The following is a 19,052-nucleotide window of genomic DNA, read 5'->3' on the forward strand; positions in this document are numbered from 1 at the left end:
CGACGGTCTAACCAGTTAAACCGGTTGAACCGGGAACCGGTCGTCATACCGGTTCAACTAAAAAACCGGTTTTTAAAACATTGGTGAACGCAGTGCGGTTATTAGTCAAAACCTCACCACTAACCGCAAATGCGGTTAATCCATTTTCAAAACCGCTTTGTGCGGTTATTTTAGCGGTGTGGTTAGACGGTTATTTTTGGGGTGCGGTTTTGTTTTTTTGTGTTGCGGTTATTAACCGCATGAATTTTGTGCGATTATTTTGCGTGGTTTTTAACCACAATTTAGAGCTTAAACGGTTTTAATAGTTCAAACATATTACTTGTAATAATAAAAAACCATAAAACATAAGACAATTAACTTAAATCACAAAGAACTAATATCTTAAAAACGTCAAATCAATAGTAATTAACAATAAATATCCTAAAATTGTCTAATTTTACCATTTTTCAAAGTTAAACATAACAAAAGACCAAAACTTTTGTCTTCTAGTATTTTATCCGTCATTCTTCCATGAAACTTGTCTTATTTTTAATATTTAATATATTAATAATTAATAAAAAAATTATATACAATATATGTGGTGCGGTGCGGTTTATTTGCGATCTTTGAAAACTAATAACCGCACCGTACCGCAAAATTGCGGTTTTTGAAAAACAGAAAACCTCACCATTGTTTTTTATTGTGGTTGTGGTTTATGCGGTTTTTACGGTTAATTTTAGTTGTGATGCGGTTTTTACTCACCCCTAGTTGAGAGATGGGCTAGGCAACTGAGCACGATGGTGCAACCGAAGATAGAAGGACTTTGAGCATGATTTTGACTTCAACTCGGAGGACAAAGCATCGGAGGAAGCTGCAAGTCCTGTTTGTTCATTGATGCCCTGTTGAGGAACTTGAGGCATGACGACCGAGGGGGGGGGGGTGGTGATCCATTGTGGTTTGACATGTCGGCTGTCAAAATGACAACTATATATTATACTGTAGTAACCTACTAGAGGGTGAAAAATCTGCTAAATGATATTTATGGGAAAAAAAAGCATTGAGAAATATCTATGTGCATAAATATGATGTTAGTATAAAACGTTTTTTTTTTCTTTTTTCTTTTTTGGTGTGTGTGTGAGACAAATTTAAGGATTTTTTTTGTAAATATTTCCTAAATGTAACAATATATGTTAAACGATACATGTCACGTGAAACTTGAATTGTTGAGAAAGGCATTCTACTTCCACGACTACAATTCTACCATACCTAACCCTTTTTCTCCCTCGGGGTTCCTAATCGAATTAGGAATATCTCTCTCAATTCCTATTCCCTCATCTAATTTTATCGACATTTCTTCTCAAATCCGACGATAAATTCACTAATATATCCGAAACCCCACTTGATCTAACCATAAATCTAACCGATTACCTCAATTTCTATCCATCAGTTGATGGCGGGTTGCAATTTCGGAGTTTCGTTGATTCATTCCAGGTAATCTCACTACTTATCGATTTACTCTTCGATTTCGATCATCTACTGTGCCCTTTAGAATTTGTTAGAAGCTTCGATCTTTCTAAGATGGATGGAAACAAAGACGAAGCGTTGAAGTGCTTAAAAATTGGGAAAGACGCGTTAGGGTTAGGCGATCGAACTCGCGCTTTAAAATTCATCAAGAAAGCTCAACGATTAGATCCTTCTCTTCCCGTTGACGATCTGTTATCAACTCTAGAAAGCACGAATGAATCACCAAAGTCACCCCAGACCGGTGCCGGTGATGGTGATAGCTCTAACGTTCGGCGTAGGGTTCCGGGAACTGGATCTTCATCCGGTTCATGTACAGAAGAACAGATCACAATCGTGAGGGAGATCAGAAGGAAAAAGGATTATTACGATATACTAGGGATCGAGAAAACTTCTAGTGTTGAAGATGTTAGAAAAGCTTACAGGAAACTCTCTTTGAAAGTTCATCCTGACAAGAACAAAGCACCAGGATCCGAAGAAGCCTTCAAGAAAGTCTCCAAAGCTTTCCAGTGTTTAAGCGTTGATGAAAATCGAAAACAGTATGATCTAGTCGGGTCAGATGAACCCACTTATGAAACGCAAACAACCAGGCGTAGGACCCATCAAGGATTCAACAATGGCTTCTTCTACAATCAAGAAGTTGACGCAGACGAGATTTTCAGAAACTTTTTCTATGGTATGAACCCAAGAACCACAACCCAATTCACAGGGTTCAATTTTGGACCCGGAATGGGTACCAGAACAGGTGTAAACGGGTCGGATGGGTTTAACATACGGGCTTTACTTCAATTTTTGCCAGTTATCATCATTCTGATTTTCAGCTTCTTGCCTTCTAATGAACCTGTTTATTCTCTTCAAAGAACATATACTTATGATTATCGTTTGACTACACAAAAAGGGGTTAATTACTTTGTGAAATCACGCAACTTTGAGCAAAAGTATCCATCAAATAGCCATGAAAGGATTCAGCTTGAAGGAAGGATTGATCATGAGTACGTGTCGATTCTTTCTTATAATTGTAGATTGGAGGCACAAAGGCTTCATTGGGGTTATCAACGTGAAACGCCTAATTGCGACATGTTGAGGCAGTTTGATCCTACTTTGGTGGATTCACATTGAAGGTCCGGTTGCTTTTTTTTTTTTTTTTTTTTCTAAAAAAAATACTTATATGGTAATTATTATTATATGGTTTTTGAAAATAATGTTGCATTGGTATTTACTATCAACAAGTGTACTTATAACATTCATAAAAGATGATGATTTGTGTATTTTTTGTAATAGCTTTAAAGATTGGAAAGCTTGGTGCTTTATATGGAAACACATTTTTAGATTTTGGTTTTTTTTTTCTTCTTTTGCAGATTGTAATTCAAAAAAAATCTTGAAGCTCTGAGAATATGCAAGTCGATTTGCATTTTTTGCAGCAAAGTTGTAAAAGCAGCATCAGACACAGATAGATTATTTAGCTGAAACTTTTATATATTTTTTTTGAAGTCTGAAATTAATTTGTTACTCGATTATTTTGAGCTGACTTTGGAGTATTTGTTTTATAAATTGCCATATTTTTCTTATTTGTGCGCTTGTTTGAAAGTTGGAGTGACCTTATGTCCGATTGAGTTGTGTTACTTTCATCACAATTGAGTTAAGAGTGATGCACGTGTCGGACTTTCTTCAATGAAAAGAGGCATCATTGAAAAGTGCAAACTTTTATGGTGGATGAACAAAAAGTAAAATTGAATTTCAAATTACTTATTGACTTTTTGTTTCAATAACGTTAATCAACCAATCTTAACATATTTTAAAAATATATAAAATAATCCACATTGAAAAACACTTGAAAGTATAGATTTCTCAAAATTTTAAAGGTTTCTGGAGAGAACTAAAACCGAGAAGGGTACCATAAGGAGGAGGGTTTAACAGCATCAACTATTATTAGTGTAAGTTGTGTACTCTCTGTTCTTGAAATCGATTTCTACAGCTTGTGAAGGATTGTGTAGGTAGTTTCATGATTCTTTAAAAACTCGGTCTTGGGATTTTTTTATTACACATTGGAATGTGAAATCTTTTTGCATCTGATGTATTAAGGGCATCGTTAACAAGAAATACCAACGTCTTGACCATAAATACCCCTTGAACTGTTATAAATACCATTCGATCAAAAAAAGAAGAAAAAGAAAGTAGCCATCTGTCATAACCAATTTGATTGTTAAGTGGTTATTTCTTTATCTAAGTAAAAGAGTGATACATTTAGAAAAGATATCATTTTGCATTTGTTAAGTTATTAAATCATTTTGCATTTATAGTTTTATATATATTGTCCTTGTTCTTTTATGTGATTATGTGACTTGTTTGGCTTTGAATTTGGCTTTTGCATTGCTTAAACCTTCAACAACTTGACTTTAGCTTTTACAACAAAAATGTTGTTCTTAATAAACGGTGCACTTAGTATAGATGTTTACGACAGAAGGTGTTTCTTATTCCTAAGCCTTTGATTTACTTTAATCCTGAAAAGACTTTTGTTATGGAGGCAAACTTACGAAAAATGGAGTTCAAGGACTTCATTTTCTACCTCCGAAATTTGATAAAGGATAAATATCGTGATATGTATTACTTAGGGGGTGTTCAAAACCGGATATCCGAAATTTCGGATACTTGATTCTTGGTATCTGAATCCATATCCGAAATTTCGGATTCGGATACCAAAATCAGATATCCACATGTTTTAGATTTTGGTCCAAATTTAAAATCAATTCTATTATAGAAGCCAATGCGATAGTTATGAATGAATATGTCTAAATAGCACACCTGATATTCTAAATGGTATATTTTATGTTAACTAAACTAACTTTTTCAATTTTACGATATGATATTTAAGTTGCGACCTGGGACAATTTGTTTTTGTATGTGTAGAAAAAGATGGTGCTTCTCATTCATATTATCTTTAAATTATAGTTATATATCTAGGTAATATAATATATCAAAATTAAAGCATATGTGAGTGCTTTCATTCTTCATTTTCGTGAGTACATTCGAGAATTCAAAGGCAATGCAGATGTGTAGTAAAGATGTTTAATTAATGGTATTACGAATATACTTTACTAATTAACTATATATGGGATTAAAATAACAAATAAAATATAAAAAAAATCATAATTTTTGGATTTCGGATATCCGAAATTTTACAAAATTGCTATCCGTATCCAAATCCGAAAAATTAGATATCCGGAAATTCAGGTATCCGAAATTTCGGATAATTTAAGATCGGATTTTTGGATTTTTGATTGGATTTTCGAATACGGATATTTTTTAACACCCCTAGTATTATTGTTTTCCAAACTGGCCATAAAGATGGGTTGAGAGAGTCGAGAGATGAAGAGAATATACAAACAAAAACAAAAGGGAGAAATATGGAACTTGGATATCTTTCCTTCCATTAGAAGGAGGATCCTGAAAATGAAAAAACGACAGAGGTATGGTACTTACTTGAAATGAAGTTTTTTTTTTTATGGAAAATTACTAACTTTATATCATTTCATCATAGGTTTTGGGATGTTACTCCAAGTGGTCCGCAACAAAATGAAGTGAAAATATTACATGAGGTGTAAACAGTTGACTTGGACCAAAGAACATGTAGGTGTAAAGCATTACTAGTATACCATGTTTGCATGTCATTCCTACAATATTGTTTTTGAATGGTAATGAAGAGGAGTATGTTGCTATTTGGTTCATAATAAACATGTTTGGAAGCTGCTATAGATATACCATGAAGCCAATTAATGGAGCTGACATGTGGTTGGATACGGATCTTCAATCCATCTTGCCACCAAGGCATAAGAGAATGCATGGGAGACCAAAAGTGAACAAAAAAATTTCTACAAAGAAAGAAGGAAATCATACTATTATAAAGAAGGGGGCATTCTAAAATATGGAAATTGTCATCAAGAAGGTCACAATAAGAGACAATATATATGGCTAAAACAAGGTTTGATCCCTAATTACATTGTTTCTTTATTAAGATTTGGACACTAATAAAAAAATTTGCTTTATAGATGCATAAATAGTTGAGGAACATGTGGTTGATGAGGAGGTTGTGGTTGAGGGACAGTTGGCTGACGAACAAAGTAGCTAATAAGGAGGTTAGGGTTAAGGAACTGGTGGCTGGTGAAGAAGTAATCGAGGAACATGTGATTGCTGAACAAGTACCCAAGGAATAAGTAGCTGAGGAACATGTGGTTGATGAACAAGTATCTGAGGAACAAGCAGCTAAACATGTAGGTGTTGTTGCTCAAATTTTGAAAAGGAGAAATAATGGTCCTTCTTAGAGGATCGCAAAACTTAAGTTGATGAGAAAGGTGGTGACAAAAGATGGTAGAGGGGAAAGTCTTGAAAATCATGCCACCTTAATCTAATATATGTGTTTTGTTTAATTATGCCAAAAATTATGAAATGTCACATCTTTTGGTGCTTAGTGCACACATAAAACAATTATGTATTGTAAGGGATTTTCTTTTAGTAATGTGTGCACGCACATGTTTGGAATGATCATCATCTCGTTTTTATGCCCTTTAAACGTGGATAAAGTAAACTACTCCATGAGCACAACCAAACCCGAAAATCGAAAACCGTAACCGGATGAAAAATCGACGATTTGAGTTTGAGTTTTTAACAAGCCAAAATATTGGGTTCGGTTTTGGTTTTAAGAAACATAAAAACTGAACCGAACCGAATATATATAAATATTTTTTTTTTCTGTAAATACTATATACTTATATTCATATTTCGTGAGATAATAATACAAATAACATGTAGCTCAATTGGTTATGCACGTTGTCCATGTTAGTGGAGGCCACAAGTTTGAGTTAGTCCCAAATATTTCTTGTTCCACCCTTCGAATTTTACAATACGCATTTCTTATTCAACTTCGAAATTTCTGATCCCACCTCGTCGTTGTCTTGAAACTCAAGCTAATCTCTACTCTTATAAAATATAATACCTTCCACCCTTTTCATTATAACTATCGAGAATATTTCTTATACCATTGAGAGTTGGCTTAGATCCAACATAACCTTTGGTTAAATGGTGATTAAGTGGCTAAGTTTGAAAATTTTGGGTTTAAAACCGATGAACCCGAAACCGGAAAACTGAACCTATCGGTTTTGGGTAGGTTGGGTTCTAATTTTCTTTAAAATTCTAACTCGGATTTGGGTTCGGTTTTAGGTCAAAACCGACCCATGCTCAATGTAACACCCGAAGTGTAGAAGGTTATTAAACCAATTTGGAGTAGTTGAACTCGGCGAGTTGGAGGAGCAAATCATGGGATTTAATGGGTCTACTCGATGAGTTGAGGAGCCTCAACTCGGCGAATAAAAGTTGGATTGACTGCGAACTTTAACGAGGCTACTCGACGAGTTGAGGAGCCTCAACTCGGCGAATTGGCCACTCAAAAGGAAACCCTAATTTTAGGGTTTTGCAACCTATTTAAACACTTTAAGTTCCAGGTGTTAGCCTCATTCCCATCCTCCATAGCCCCTAACCCTAATCTCAAAACCCCAAAGCCTCCTTGAATGCTGTGAGCTCATTGGGGGTGTATTTTGGTGTGTTTGAAGCTCATTGAAGGAGGAGAAGCTTATTGCAAGGTGGTGGTTCTCTGCTCCATTTCCAACCTATTTAGGGTATAAAGCTATAACCTTGCTCATTATTGGCTTAGATCGCTTCTTGGGTTTATTTGTATGCATTTAACCATGAATGGGTGGTTATTGGGGAAGTAGAAGTCCTAAGTGTTTAATCTTTTAGATCTATGATCCTCATGAGCTCTTTTGGCTTAAAGGTGCCAACTTTATGGTCCTAAGGGCTTCATGTATTCATTAAGTCCTTCTTTTGGCCTCTTTTATGCATTTGAGCTTCTTCTAGTTGTGAATAAGTGTAAAGTTGGAGACTTTACTTGGCCACTTAGCCTTATGTGGTTAGATCTGCATTTTGGGGTTGTGTCCTTGTAGAATAAGTGATTAATGATTAAGTCCTTACTCTTTTAAGCCTAGGGTTTGGGTTCTGAACCCATTTTGGTGGTTCTTAAGGAGTGAAGTTTCCAACTTTACCCCTTCTCGAGGCTATTTTCAGTTAAGATCTGAGTTGTGAAGTCCTTAGTTTCGATAAGGTCGGCTTAATGAATCAAGATGTTGGATTTTGGCGAACTTGGCGAGTTTTTGGGTGAACTCGACAAGTTGATGGGGGTTTTGTTTGATCTTTGCAGACTAATGAAGAAACTCGACGAGTTGAAGGACAACTCGGCGAGTTGGGTCAACTCGGACCGTTGACTTTGGCTTTTGATTTATGACTTTGAGCAAGTTTGTCCCAAGGGGTAATTGTGGTAATCTGAATTGTAATTAAGGGAAGTATGGGCTTAGAATAAGGCCCATATGGGATTGGGCCCAATTTGGAAAATTGGGCCATTAGTGGGCCTTTATGGATCCTTTGGTTGGGCTTGAGAGTTTGAGTTATTAATGGTCCATTAGAATACAAAGTGTTGAGCCTTAAGGCAAAGCCATGTAAGGGGGTTTGGGCTCAATTTGGAAAATTGGGCCAATGGTTGATTTATGGGCCTGTGGGCCTTTCAGATTGTAGTTGGCTCATAAATTTGGACAAGGATAGGTTAGAGGTAAAATGGTCCTTTTACCTTAGGCATGGAGTTGTGGTTATGGATCAGAACCCAATTGTTAATTGAGTGTTCTTTTGTTATGATAGTTCAGGGATCTGTCGGCCAACAGCCAAGAGTGAGTCTGTATGATTCAACAGTGCGAGGTGAGTCTTCTCACTATATCCATGGGTCAAAGTCACCAATGTCGTCCCATTACATGTTATGTAGTATGCTAGTTGTCTCTATGATACTTGCATGGAAGACCCCGGGGGGAGCCCTTGGCGCTTAGATATTAGACTATTTGGAGAGACCATGGAAATTATATGAATGTTGCATGACATTCTGTGGTTGTATGTTATATGGTATTTTGGGGAACTCACTAAGCTTTGTGCTTACGGTTTTCAGTTCATGTTTAAGGTACTCTCGTTTTCAAACGGAAGGGATCGGAATGATTGCAAAGCACACATCATATGTTTCCGGCACACGTGAATTACTTTGATTTTATGGGAAAGATATTTATTATCAATTTATTAATCCAAAAACAAAAAAGTTATGTCATCATTTTTGGGGCGTTACACTCAACCCAAGAGAAAAACTAGGGTTTGCATAAGTGATTTTGAAAAAAAAAATCTATATATTGTAACTTGGTCCAAAATGCCCTTTCTATCAAGTATCGACTTGGTAAAAAGTTCCAAAACCCATGTATCTCTTAATTTCATCATCAAAAGAAGATATAAATGTGATTAGAGTAGATAATTAAGTCAAAATATTTGAGTTTCGATTACTTTTAGAGACAAAAAGAACATATGCGAATGATTAAGGAGAAAAAGTATAAGTTGATACGGAGAACCGGGATCATATCTTCATTGAAACTTTTTTTTTGAGTTGTTTGGAGTTAACAACTTGTTAAACAAGATCCAATTTTGTAATTGTCAGCTGAGCGTTAGCCAACGGGTAAGATTTATGGGTCGTTGCTTCTTTTGTCTGCAAACAAAAAGAAAAATCATACAAAGTTGAAGAGTATTGATTAATGTAAGCTTGGTGTTGTATGTGAAGCGCAAAATATGACCTTAAATCAAAATTTGGGAGAGAACTAAGAAGGGAACTATATTTTTCGATGGACTTGAGAAGGGATGAGGGTTTGAAGGAGGAAGGTTTAATAAATTTTGATAAAACCAGGAAAATGCTCTAAGTTAAATGACTATAAAGTTAGTGCGGAAGTTATAACTTAAAAACTAATATAAAGAACAATAATGAAAGAGCAGAAGCATAAACAAATAAACATTATAATGAACAAAGAACAATCTTATATTGTGACAGATTATCTAGCGAGATTGTTGAAAAGTGTAAGGAGAACCACAACCTGGTTCCCCTTTTATAGACACGATCCAAGGGAACAAATGGTAAATACCTATCGAAAAAAGATAATGAAATGACTAAGTAATATAGTCATTAACCAACAATCATTACAACCCAACAAACATTAACTTCCATAACAAAAAGACAAAACATAAGTCAACTTCTTCTGATCGTAACACCTCATTTGAAGATATACCTTCGGTTAGCAGCATATCGTTGATCTTTTGCGGAGGGCCACTTTCGGGTTCAACAATCTCTCCCTAAGTGATTGTAGCTGCTATTTCTTCAAATGTCCTAAGTATTATTAAGGAAATCAAAGACGCTTCTGAAAAATCTTCTAACATCAAACATACACTGAATCTGCTTTACAACTTCCATCTTGATGTCAAAAGAGGCTTCAAGGGCTTCAAAGGAAACTTTCATGAGACTCTTCGTAAATGAGTTTGAGCAACAATGTTTCTGACTCAAACGAAAGAACTATTTTTCTTTTGAGCCATCAATCCATTAGATGATTCCTAGTTTCAGAGTGTTTATGATCTTGAAATATCGATCTTTAATTCCTTCTAGGCTTGAGTCCATCTCTTCAAAGCGAGCCAAAGGAATTATAGAGTTAATATCATAATCAATAGTGGCGATCTCAAGAGATATCCTTTAAAGATAATTTCGGATCGGAATGAGAGCATTTTTGGCAGTTTCTTTTGAGGGGATCCTTCGATTTAGTTCCTTGGCAATACACATGAGATTAACTGGGTTTGCGATGGGGAAATTTGATTCAATGAGGTAATATTCTTGTTCATTTATTCTCTGAAGATCATAGGATCAACAATTAGTATCAAATCTTAGCTCACGAACATGTGAGGAACGATTCCGATTAGCCGTTTTATCTTGAAGATTCGATTTTTGGTTAAGAAATTTTCAAATTCGCAACTGATAATTTTTGCGATGAGTTCTTATGATTTTTTATGTTGATTCAATCTATCAAAATAAACTGTTGCTGCTATTCATTTATTTTTTCTGTTGTTGAGTCAAGAAAATCAAGAAACAAATTTTGTTGTTGATGAAGAAGAAGATAATGCTTTTGTCTTTGGTTTATTTGATCTATTTTTATCCATAATAATAGGTATTATGGATAAGACAAAAGGCATTTTGTAATTCTAAGAAGAGAAAACTACTACCGAAGAGAAGAATAGGGTGTGTTATCAAATGTATTTATGAAATAGCTATGTGTACAAGTCATAGATGCTATTCGTACAATTCTACTTGCATGCATGTACGTTTAAAAGAAAAAATTGGGCATTAGGCAATAAAATGTTGGTTAATATAAACTTCAAAGGATCATCTTGATTTACGTGTAGGATAAATTTTCAGAGATGGAAAAGTAAAAAATGTATGGGAGATAGTTGGGCTATCATTCAATTTTTCTGTGCGAGAAAGTCAAGTCTCCACAAGTCGGGTCCACTCAAGGCAGTGAAATTAATTTCTCTGTTGCTTTTTATCTGAATGTCAAAGTGGAGTATTATTTGGAGAACATGCTTTAGATCAATATCCACTCTTAATGCTAACAAGTGAAGACCTCCCTTTAATCATCCAACGACACATCAACGTCGACCCCACCAACAATGTCCATCAGTTGCAACTGTCTCTCCGTTACAATTCATTATGGTGTCCAGCTTTAAGAAATTACAAAAGGAGTATTAATGTGATTGACTAGGAGACAACTGTTCCGATAAACTTTTGTCAGATGCATGCTACACCAAACTTTCACCTCACGCGCATTAAACTCACACCCACTCAATGTTGACACGTCAGTGGGTTCATTCCAAGACATGTATATCATCCGTGTCCCTCTCATTCAACGGTATATTATATTCCTTCCTCTTTCTTTCCTAGAAGTCAACACCTATTAAATTGGTAATCACTCTTTATGAATTTCCCATCTATTGAGGATTCCATTTCCTCGGTACTACCCTTCTGACTTTTTGATGCATGTACCTCTTCTTCTGACAAAACCTTTTGTTGACTCTTTCTTTTCCATCTCTTCACTCCTAGACCCACAAACCTTTTGCACCCTTTATCCAAGTACCAAAGAATTTACACTTATGATTATATCTTCGCTTTTGATTTAATTCCTTAGTACATCACCACTTCTGATCCCTCTTTCCTACATAAGCTTCCTATACACACCCTCTCCACTACAGAAGCTTCATACCTTTTGCACTTACACCTTTCGGGACCTCAACCCTTCTGGTCCGAGAATCCTCTGATCGGAAAACCTTTTGATCCGAAAAACTCTTCTAACCTTTCTACCTTCTAACCAGAAGAAAAATACTTCATTTTTTTACACCAATTAATTCGTTTTCTATTATGAATCAGTTATTTTGTTTTTAAAACCATTTTTTATTTACACCAATTTACCTTATCCCTTAACCATTAATCAGAAGCTTTTGTTTGAAGAACATTTTAAATGCCAAATTTTTGTTAGGAAGTGCTTAAGCAAGTTTATATCCAAAGTACTTCAACAAATGTATCTTATTTTTGGATTTTCAAGCTTTAGATCTTATGTTTCTCATTACTTCTACTAATGATTGATATTAATAATGTGGATGTTATTCCACTCTTTGTTGTTGACCAATTAATCGAGGTCCACATACCATATTTAGACAATTGATCGACAAATCGGAAGTCTCAGCTTAACAACTTCTGACTAAGGATTTTATTTATCTTAAGTCTCTAACAACAGTGCTTGGAGATGATATCTCCCAGATCAGAAGACCTCTCTCAATTGTTACAGTATTCCGTTGGTCAACAGTTGGTCTTTCAACATTTCTTCAGCTCATCAAAGATTTTCCAACAAATGTTATTTATCGTTTTTATTAGTGTTTATTTGATCAGCAAAGTAGCAGAATCAACAAACTACATATGACCTTGGAAGTATTAATATACTTTCTTTTTCTTCAAGACCATTCTCACATCAAGTGGGAGCATGCAAAGCTCCTGGTATCCAACGTTCTCCTACCTGAAATATTTATTTTTGATCTTATCGCATTGTCGATCAAAAATAGGGGGAGAATATTCAGTGAGCATCCGGATCATATTTTATGATTATTCGAGTTTGGATTTTGATACTTTGAAGATGAAGATTTCTTTATCGATGCGATGTGGCACTGATTTTTTTTTTCATTATTGATCAAAATTTTGGCATTGTTATATTATCTTTGGATCCATGTTATTTATTATCCGGACTTCATTTCAGGATGCTTCACACTTTCAGTAGGTTATTCGTTCAAAAAGATGTTTTGGTACATTATGATGTTATTCAAAGAATTGAGATTGATTGGAATTTTTGAAGACGAAGTGTGATATAATTTTGAGATGTTCAATTCAACAGTCGACGGGGAGATTGTGAACATGATTAGTTTTTGGGGACTGATCATCTTTGTAGATGTAGATCTCATATTTCTGCCTCGAAAGTAATGAATCTGAAGCCGAAGACCATTGATGCTAGAGTTTCATTACCAGAGTTAGAGACTATAGACACATCAGAGTTTCAATACATTTCAACATTTACTCATTTGTATCATTTTTTACTGCACCTGCATGTTGGATATTACATATTTTAGCCTTCCATCACTAGTTTTTATCCCTTGTCATTTCCAAGCATTTAGGGGGAGATTGCTAGAGTTGGAAATGTTCTACAATGTTGAGTGATAGTGTAACATCCCAAGTTCAAGAATATAAGTTCGGGATGATATGTGTAAATAAAGGAGTAGACTCGACGAGTAGATGTCTTAACTCATTGAGTCGGAGCGGGTGATTAGGCACGTATTAAGTGACTAACTCGCCGAGTCGGCGGCGTGATTCGGCGAGTTGGTGCTGGAAAGAGAAAACCCTAAAATTTAGGGTTTACACCCTATTTAAAGGATCTTATGTTCTCAACTCAGCCTCTTTGTTACCCCCTTGAGAGTCAGTAAAACCCTAAAATCATGTGTGAGCCATTGGTGTGAGTTTTTGAGCTTTGGAAGGTGATTCTAGTGACGAAAACTTGTAGATCAAGAGGCTAGCATCAAGGAATTCGTGTAGACGCAAAATCTACTTCATCTTGGGCTCATTTTGGAGGTAACAAGTCGTTGCCTTTATCTCTTCCCTTCTAGATCTATTATTGGATGATGATTTGGGACTATTTAGCATGTTTGGAATCTATTTCGGGTTTAGGGACTAGATCTGGGATTGCAACTTCAGATCTAGACTTATCTTGGTCCTTGGAGGCATAAAGTATCAGCCCTTTAGCTTGTTTGTGAGCATTCTTGTCTCGGACCCTTTCTCTAGCTTGTATTGAGCCAAAATCACCTTGTATGCACATAAAGTTGGAAACTTTACGTGTAAAACTAGCCCTAGAAGTCCAGATCTATGAGTTGGAAGTAGTGGGATGGACTGAAATCGTCTGAATGAGGATGACTTAAGTGAACTCGGCAAGTCTATTCTTGGACTCGACGAGTCGGGTCGCAAACCCTAACCCATTTGGTTATGATAAGGATCAGTGAGTTAAGTGGTGACTCAGTGAGTTGGACATGCTAGGACTCGGGGATTGATGAACTCGACGAGTCATGGGGTAACTCGGCGAGTCGAGTCGTGACATGAGGATTTTCTGAGTTTAGGAACTCGGCGAGCCAATGGGCTGACTCGGTGAGTAGGGTCAATCAGGAAGGCTGACTTTGACCAGGACTTTGACTTTGACCAAGAGTTGACCAGTTTGACTTCCAAGGGTATTCTGGTAATTTGGGCACTTACAGATTTGGTTTCATCAAAGTGTTTGGTGGTGGAGTTCGTGGCTGTGATCGAGGGATTTGATCGTACCTCTTCAGTTCGGCATTTGCAAGGTGAGTTATCCTTACTATATTGTGACAACCCAAGTTGTCCCGTTACATTTCCCCGTTACCGTTAACGGAATATTCCACTGTATAAAAGTTCTGTTAATTAGAGGGCGTCAATTTAATAAACATTCCATTGGCTTACATTAACATGTCGTTAAGTCGTGATAAAAAGGAAATAAAAAACACATAACACCCATTTCCATTTATTTGGAAAATGTTAAGTTTTATTGTTACGACCACTAAATCGGGTGCGGCCAAAAGCCCCGTTTAACGGCAGTATCGGGTAAAATTCCACTGAGCCCCGACTCGGAACCCTATATAAGGGTGAGTGGAGTCCATTGGAGACTTTTTACACTCTCTCTCTATACTCTCTCTCTCTCTCTCTAGACCCGTTTTCGCCCCGAATCCACAACCAAACGCTTCCAAATTGTAAGTCCGCTTACCCTAGCCTATTCTAAACATATTGATTCATGTTTATAGCCTAAAAATCGGACTTAGAAGCAATGGAAAAGGAGTTCACGGCCTAAGATCCTCCTTAGGCCGTAAACACCCTATTTAAGGCCAAAATGACCCAAACTTGTCCCCAATGGCTTGGAAATAAATAGAGGAATTAGCCTAGGAGTGTTTGCACATTTAAAACAATCATTTTGGGGCATAAAAGAGAGTTTACGGCCCAAGCACTTGCTTAGGCCGTAAACACCTCTAAACCTTGTCAAAATGCCCCAAAAACACTCCCAAACCACCCTTAGGCTTCATACATAATTTAGGGACTTAGTATTTGGGGTTTGGATCAATTATACACATCAAAATGAAGGGGAAAAAGGAGTTTACGGCCCATGTCTATACCAAGGCCATAAACACCCCAAATCATGCCCGAAGTGTGGTTTTGTTTCCCCAAATGGCCTTAGACATTTACCATAAAATACTAGGATTGAAACAAGGATGTAAACACAAGAAATGGAGGGATAAAAAGGAGTTTACGGCCCAAGCAAGTGTCTAGGCCGTAAACTCCCCAAAACACATCCAAATGATAGATTTAATCCCCCAAAATAGCATCACACTTCATTATAAATTGCTAGCAAGGCAATAAGGGCTTGAAACTTCACAAAACTCTAAGGATGAGAGTTTACGGCCGTAAACTCCCTTAGGAGGGGTCCCTAGGCTGTAAACTCCAAGATAATGCCCTTAGAAGCCTCAAACCCACTCATGCCTTTTATGAAAAGTACTTAAAATAATTCCATGAGCAAGTGGAAGCCTTAAACCACCCTAGAACCCATCACCATGAGTTTACGGCCGTAAACTCATGGTGATTAGTCCCTGGGCCGTAAACATGGTGTTAGGGGTTTACTCTTGGAGAGTAAACTCCATTCCTAAGCCATACGCACCTTTAGACGCTACCCGGGACACCCAAACGCTTATCCAAAGTGTTTTCCGCTCCTTTGAGCGCGTATATTTGTTTAATTAGTATTAAATATACTAATTGTATGTGAACATATGTTATCATATGTTAAATAGGTCATTGTGTGTGTTCAAGTCCTTGCGTGACATCGAACGCCCCAAACGACACTTTCGTCGGACTTACTTACACCAGGTGAGTTCATACCCCTGAATGAACCTTTTAAATGTTTTTACATGTTTTATAGGGGGAATACAAGTTAATCATGCCAGTTATCATATCAATCACATGTGATTGATAACCCGCATGCACAATATTTTACCACTGTACACTGTCTTACCGAGTAGGACACTATAATGGTTTTCAATTGTTTCAAAACTCTTACTTATACTGTTTTATCTAAATTCATTTTAAACTGATTGATGAAAGATTTTCTAAGGTTTTCAAACATATTTTACAAAAGAATACAAATTGTGATTTTCTCCGGATATAAAGGTTTTTCATCAAAGTTTCCCTTTTTCGACGTATACTTTTACTTGTTAAATACTGCTGTTTCGCTTATACTTATTTTATACTACTACTCTGTAACGTTTTCACTTATACTCGAAGCCACTTATACCTGATGGACGCTTATACTTATTCACACTCTTACTTAGTGATACGATTCTACATCGCTTATACTTGATATCGACTCTACTTCACTTATACTCGATACGCTCATACTTCACTTATTGTCGCCTCTACTTCGTGATACGCTTATACTTGTTCGACACTCATACTTCACTTGCGACCGCTCCTACTTCACTTATTAGACACTCCTACTTCACAAGAATCACTTCTACTTGATACACACTCAGTCGTAGTTAGATGTATGTATGTGCTTGTATATATGCATATAAATAATGATTGAAGGACTTAGGAAGGCTTGTCCGCCCTATTTCCTTTTCTTCGTTGAGATGTGGTCTGGTGGGATCGGATGTCCATCCGAAGGTCGTTTGATTCATTACTTATATATTATGTACACAATCATAGACATACGGGTTCACTTCAGTCAATTCAGTTAAGAGTCTTTACCTCTAGCTCAACACTTACATTAGAAACCCACTAGTTGGAAGTCTCTACCCACTATTTGGGATGCATCTTCAGGACACGGCCTTCTCCGTCGTCTAGTTGGTAACCAGAGTCTCCTGTAGGGAGAGCGGACATTGTGTGTATAGATCTATACGGGATTGACAACCCTGCACCCAGACTGCTAGCTACAGTCCCGGCCTACCAAGCCAACGGGTGACAAATGTCACATCTTAGACGCTTGTAGGGCGTCTGGTACTCTAGTCAGTATGGTTACGAGTATCCCGGGTTACCTTATAATTCTTTGGATTTAAGGTAACAGTATTTCGCCAGCAATTTACACTGTATGCTGGTAACTCAATTTCAGAGTCACTCTGTTTTGACCTTACAAGACGTATCTTTCATTTGATACTGTCTGGGGTCTGTCTCCGCTGTTTTGACCTTACAAGACGTATCTTTCATTTGATGTTGTCTGGGGTCTGTATCCACTGTATTCACAGAATCCACTGTATTCATTGTGTTCACTGTTTTAGACCTTGCTAGACGTATCTTTCATTTGATATTGTCTGCGGTCTGTATTCACTGTTTTAGACCTTGCTAGACGTATCTTTCATTTGATATTGTTTGCGGTCTGTATTCACTGTTTTAGACCTTACTAGTTGTACCCTTCGTTTGGTACCTTCTGGGGTCTGTATCTCTACTTGTTAGACTGAGCCAGGCGTGTCGTTCGTTTGATACTTTCCTGGAGTCTATGGTTCCTTGCCTTAGTCAGCAGTCCTCACTGCTGAGGCATATGATATTCCCTGATGTCGTTTGCTTTCCTCAATAATCAAATTCAGTATTTTGATAATGATAGCAACTTAGGGAAAACTACTTTTTACCACACATCACTGACCAGTCTTGGTAGAAGGCTGCTTTTATTAAAGAAAATATAGGATTTTCTGGAAAGGACTCTAACACACTGAAATCTCTTAAACTACTACTTTTATTAAAGTTATTTTAATAAAAACGTCACTAAATGCTTATGAACTCACCAGCATTTGTAAAAATGCTGATACTCGCTTTTCAAATAACTTGTATTCTCAGGTTAGCATTAGGCAGGTACACCTCGGAGCTGTTGATGAAGATAGCTTAGTACCACGCTGTATTTATTCTATTACTTGTATTATTTTGATGTACTGTAATGTAATATGTAAAATTATTCTATTAATGCAATGTTTTGTTGTACTTTGATTACTATAATGCATGTGTTGTGATACTTGACATGACGTCCTCCACCCCAGAACGTTTCCGCCGTTCCGGTTTTGGGGTGTGACATATATTAATAGGGTCTAAGGCACCAAGGCTGACCCTTTTAGTTGTTATTTTGGTCACAGTATGCTACATGTGGTTATGATTTGTTAGATCGGTATCAGGATAGACACTTTGTTGTTATGCTCTTATGATCCGTTAGGATTGGTATGTTAGTGACCTGGTTAGGTCGGTGCTTTGGTTATGAGAGAGTATTATGATCGATGATCTGTGAGATAGTTATATCTGATATCTGTACTTGTACTGTTTGATGTGCTTATTGATCTTTTAGATCAACGTCCTGGTAATCAGGATATTATGTTAGTGACCTGGTTTAGGTCGGTATCCTGCTATATAGGATGATGCTATGTTAGTGATCAGTTAGGTCGGGATCCTGGTTTGCTATGCTATATGATCTGCTAGATCGGTTTGTTTGTCTATGGACTGTTATGTGATTATTTGTTATATGTGCACATGGTTATTTGCTTGATGTTGGGTTGAGGCAGTCCTGCTTTGTGCTGAAGGCCAACATACCCTACGAGCGGTCCAGGTAGACTGTATGCCCGTATGGCGGTCTAGTTGTACCGAAGGCTCGGGATAGATCCAAATAGACTGAAGGCCCGGTGCGGGCGGTCCAGTCGTACTGTAGACTCAGAGAGTGGACCAGGTGGACTGAAGGCCCGGTGCGGGCGGACCAGTCATGCTGTAGACCCGAGATGCATGGTTGTTCTGTATTTGTTGAAATGATATGATTATGGTTATATGAGGTTGGTATTTTGGGGGTAACTCACTAAGCTTTCGGGCTTACAGTTTCAGTTTATTGTTTCATGTTCAACGGATGGCCGCGGGTAGACAAAGACATGGCCGTACACTTCCTCGATTGACGATTATGATTTCTGGGAACTTTGATGTATAAACTATTTTGAAAACGAATTGT

At 37.0% G+C, this 19,052-nt stretch overlaps 1 protein-coding gene across 1 annotated transcript; it reads left to right on the forward strand.

The window, feature by feature from the left end:
* Positions 1–1,192: 1,192 nt before the first annotated feature.
* LOC111893328 (chaperone protein dnaJ 49) lies at positions 1,193–3,068 on the forward strand. Its single transcript, XM_052765950.1, has 2 exons — positions 1,193–2,621; positions 2,859–3,068. Exon 1 carries the CDS (start codon positions 1,558–1,560, stop codon positions 2,617–2,619), a length of 1,062 nt encoding a protein of 353 aa, XP_052621910.1. The 5' UTR covers positions 1,193–1,557; the 3' UTR covers positions 2,620–2,621; positions 2,859–3,068.
* Positions 3,069–19,052: the final 15,984 nt, after the last annotated feature.

Source organism: Lactuca sativa, chromosome 7 (assembly GCF_002870075.4).
Source record: "Lactuca sativa cultivar Salinas chromosome 7, Lsat_Salinas_v11, whole genome shotgun sequence".
Classification (NCBI taxonomy): Eukaryota; Viridiplantae; Streptophyta; class Magnoliopsida; order Asterales; family Asteraceae; genus Lactuca; species Lactuca sativa.

Bases quoted from the DNA above. Each gene is read 5' to 3' on its own strand.
- LOC111893328 (XM_052765950.1), top strand. From the start codon at position 1,558: ATGGATGGAAACAAAGACGAAGCGTTGAAGTGCTTAAAAATTGGGAAA.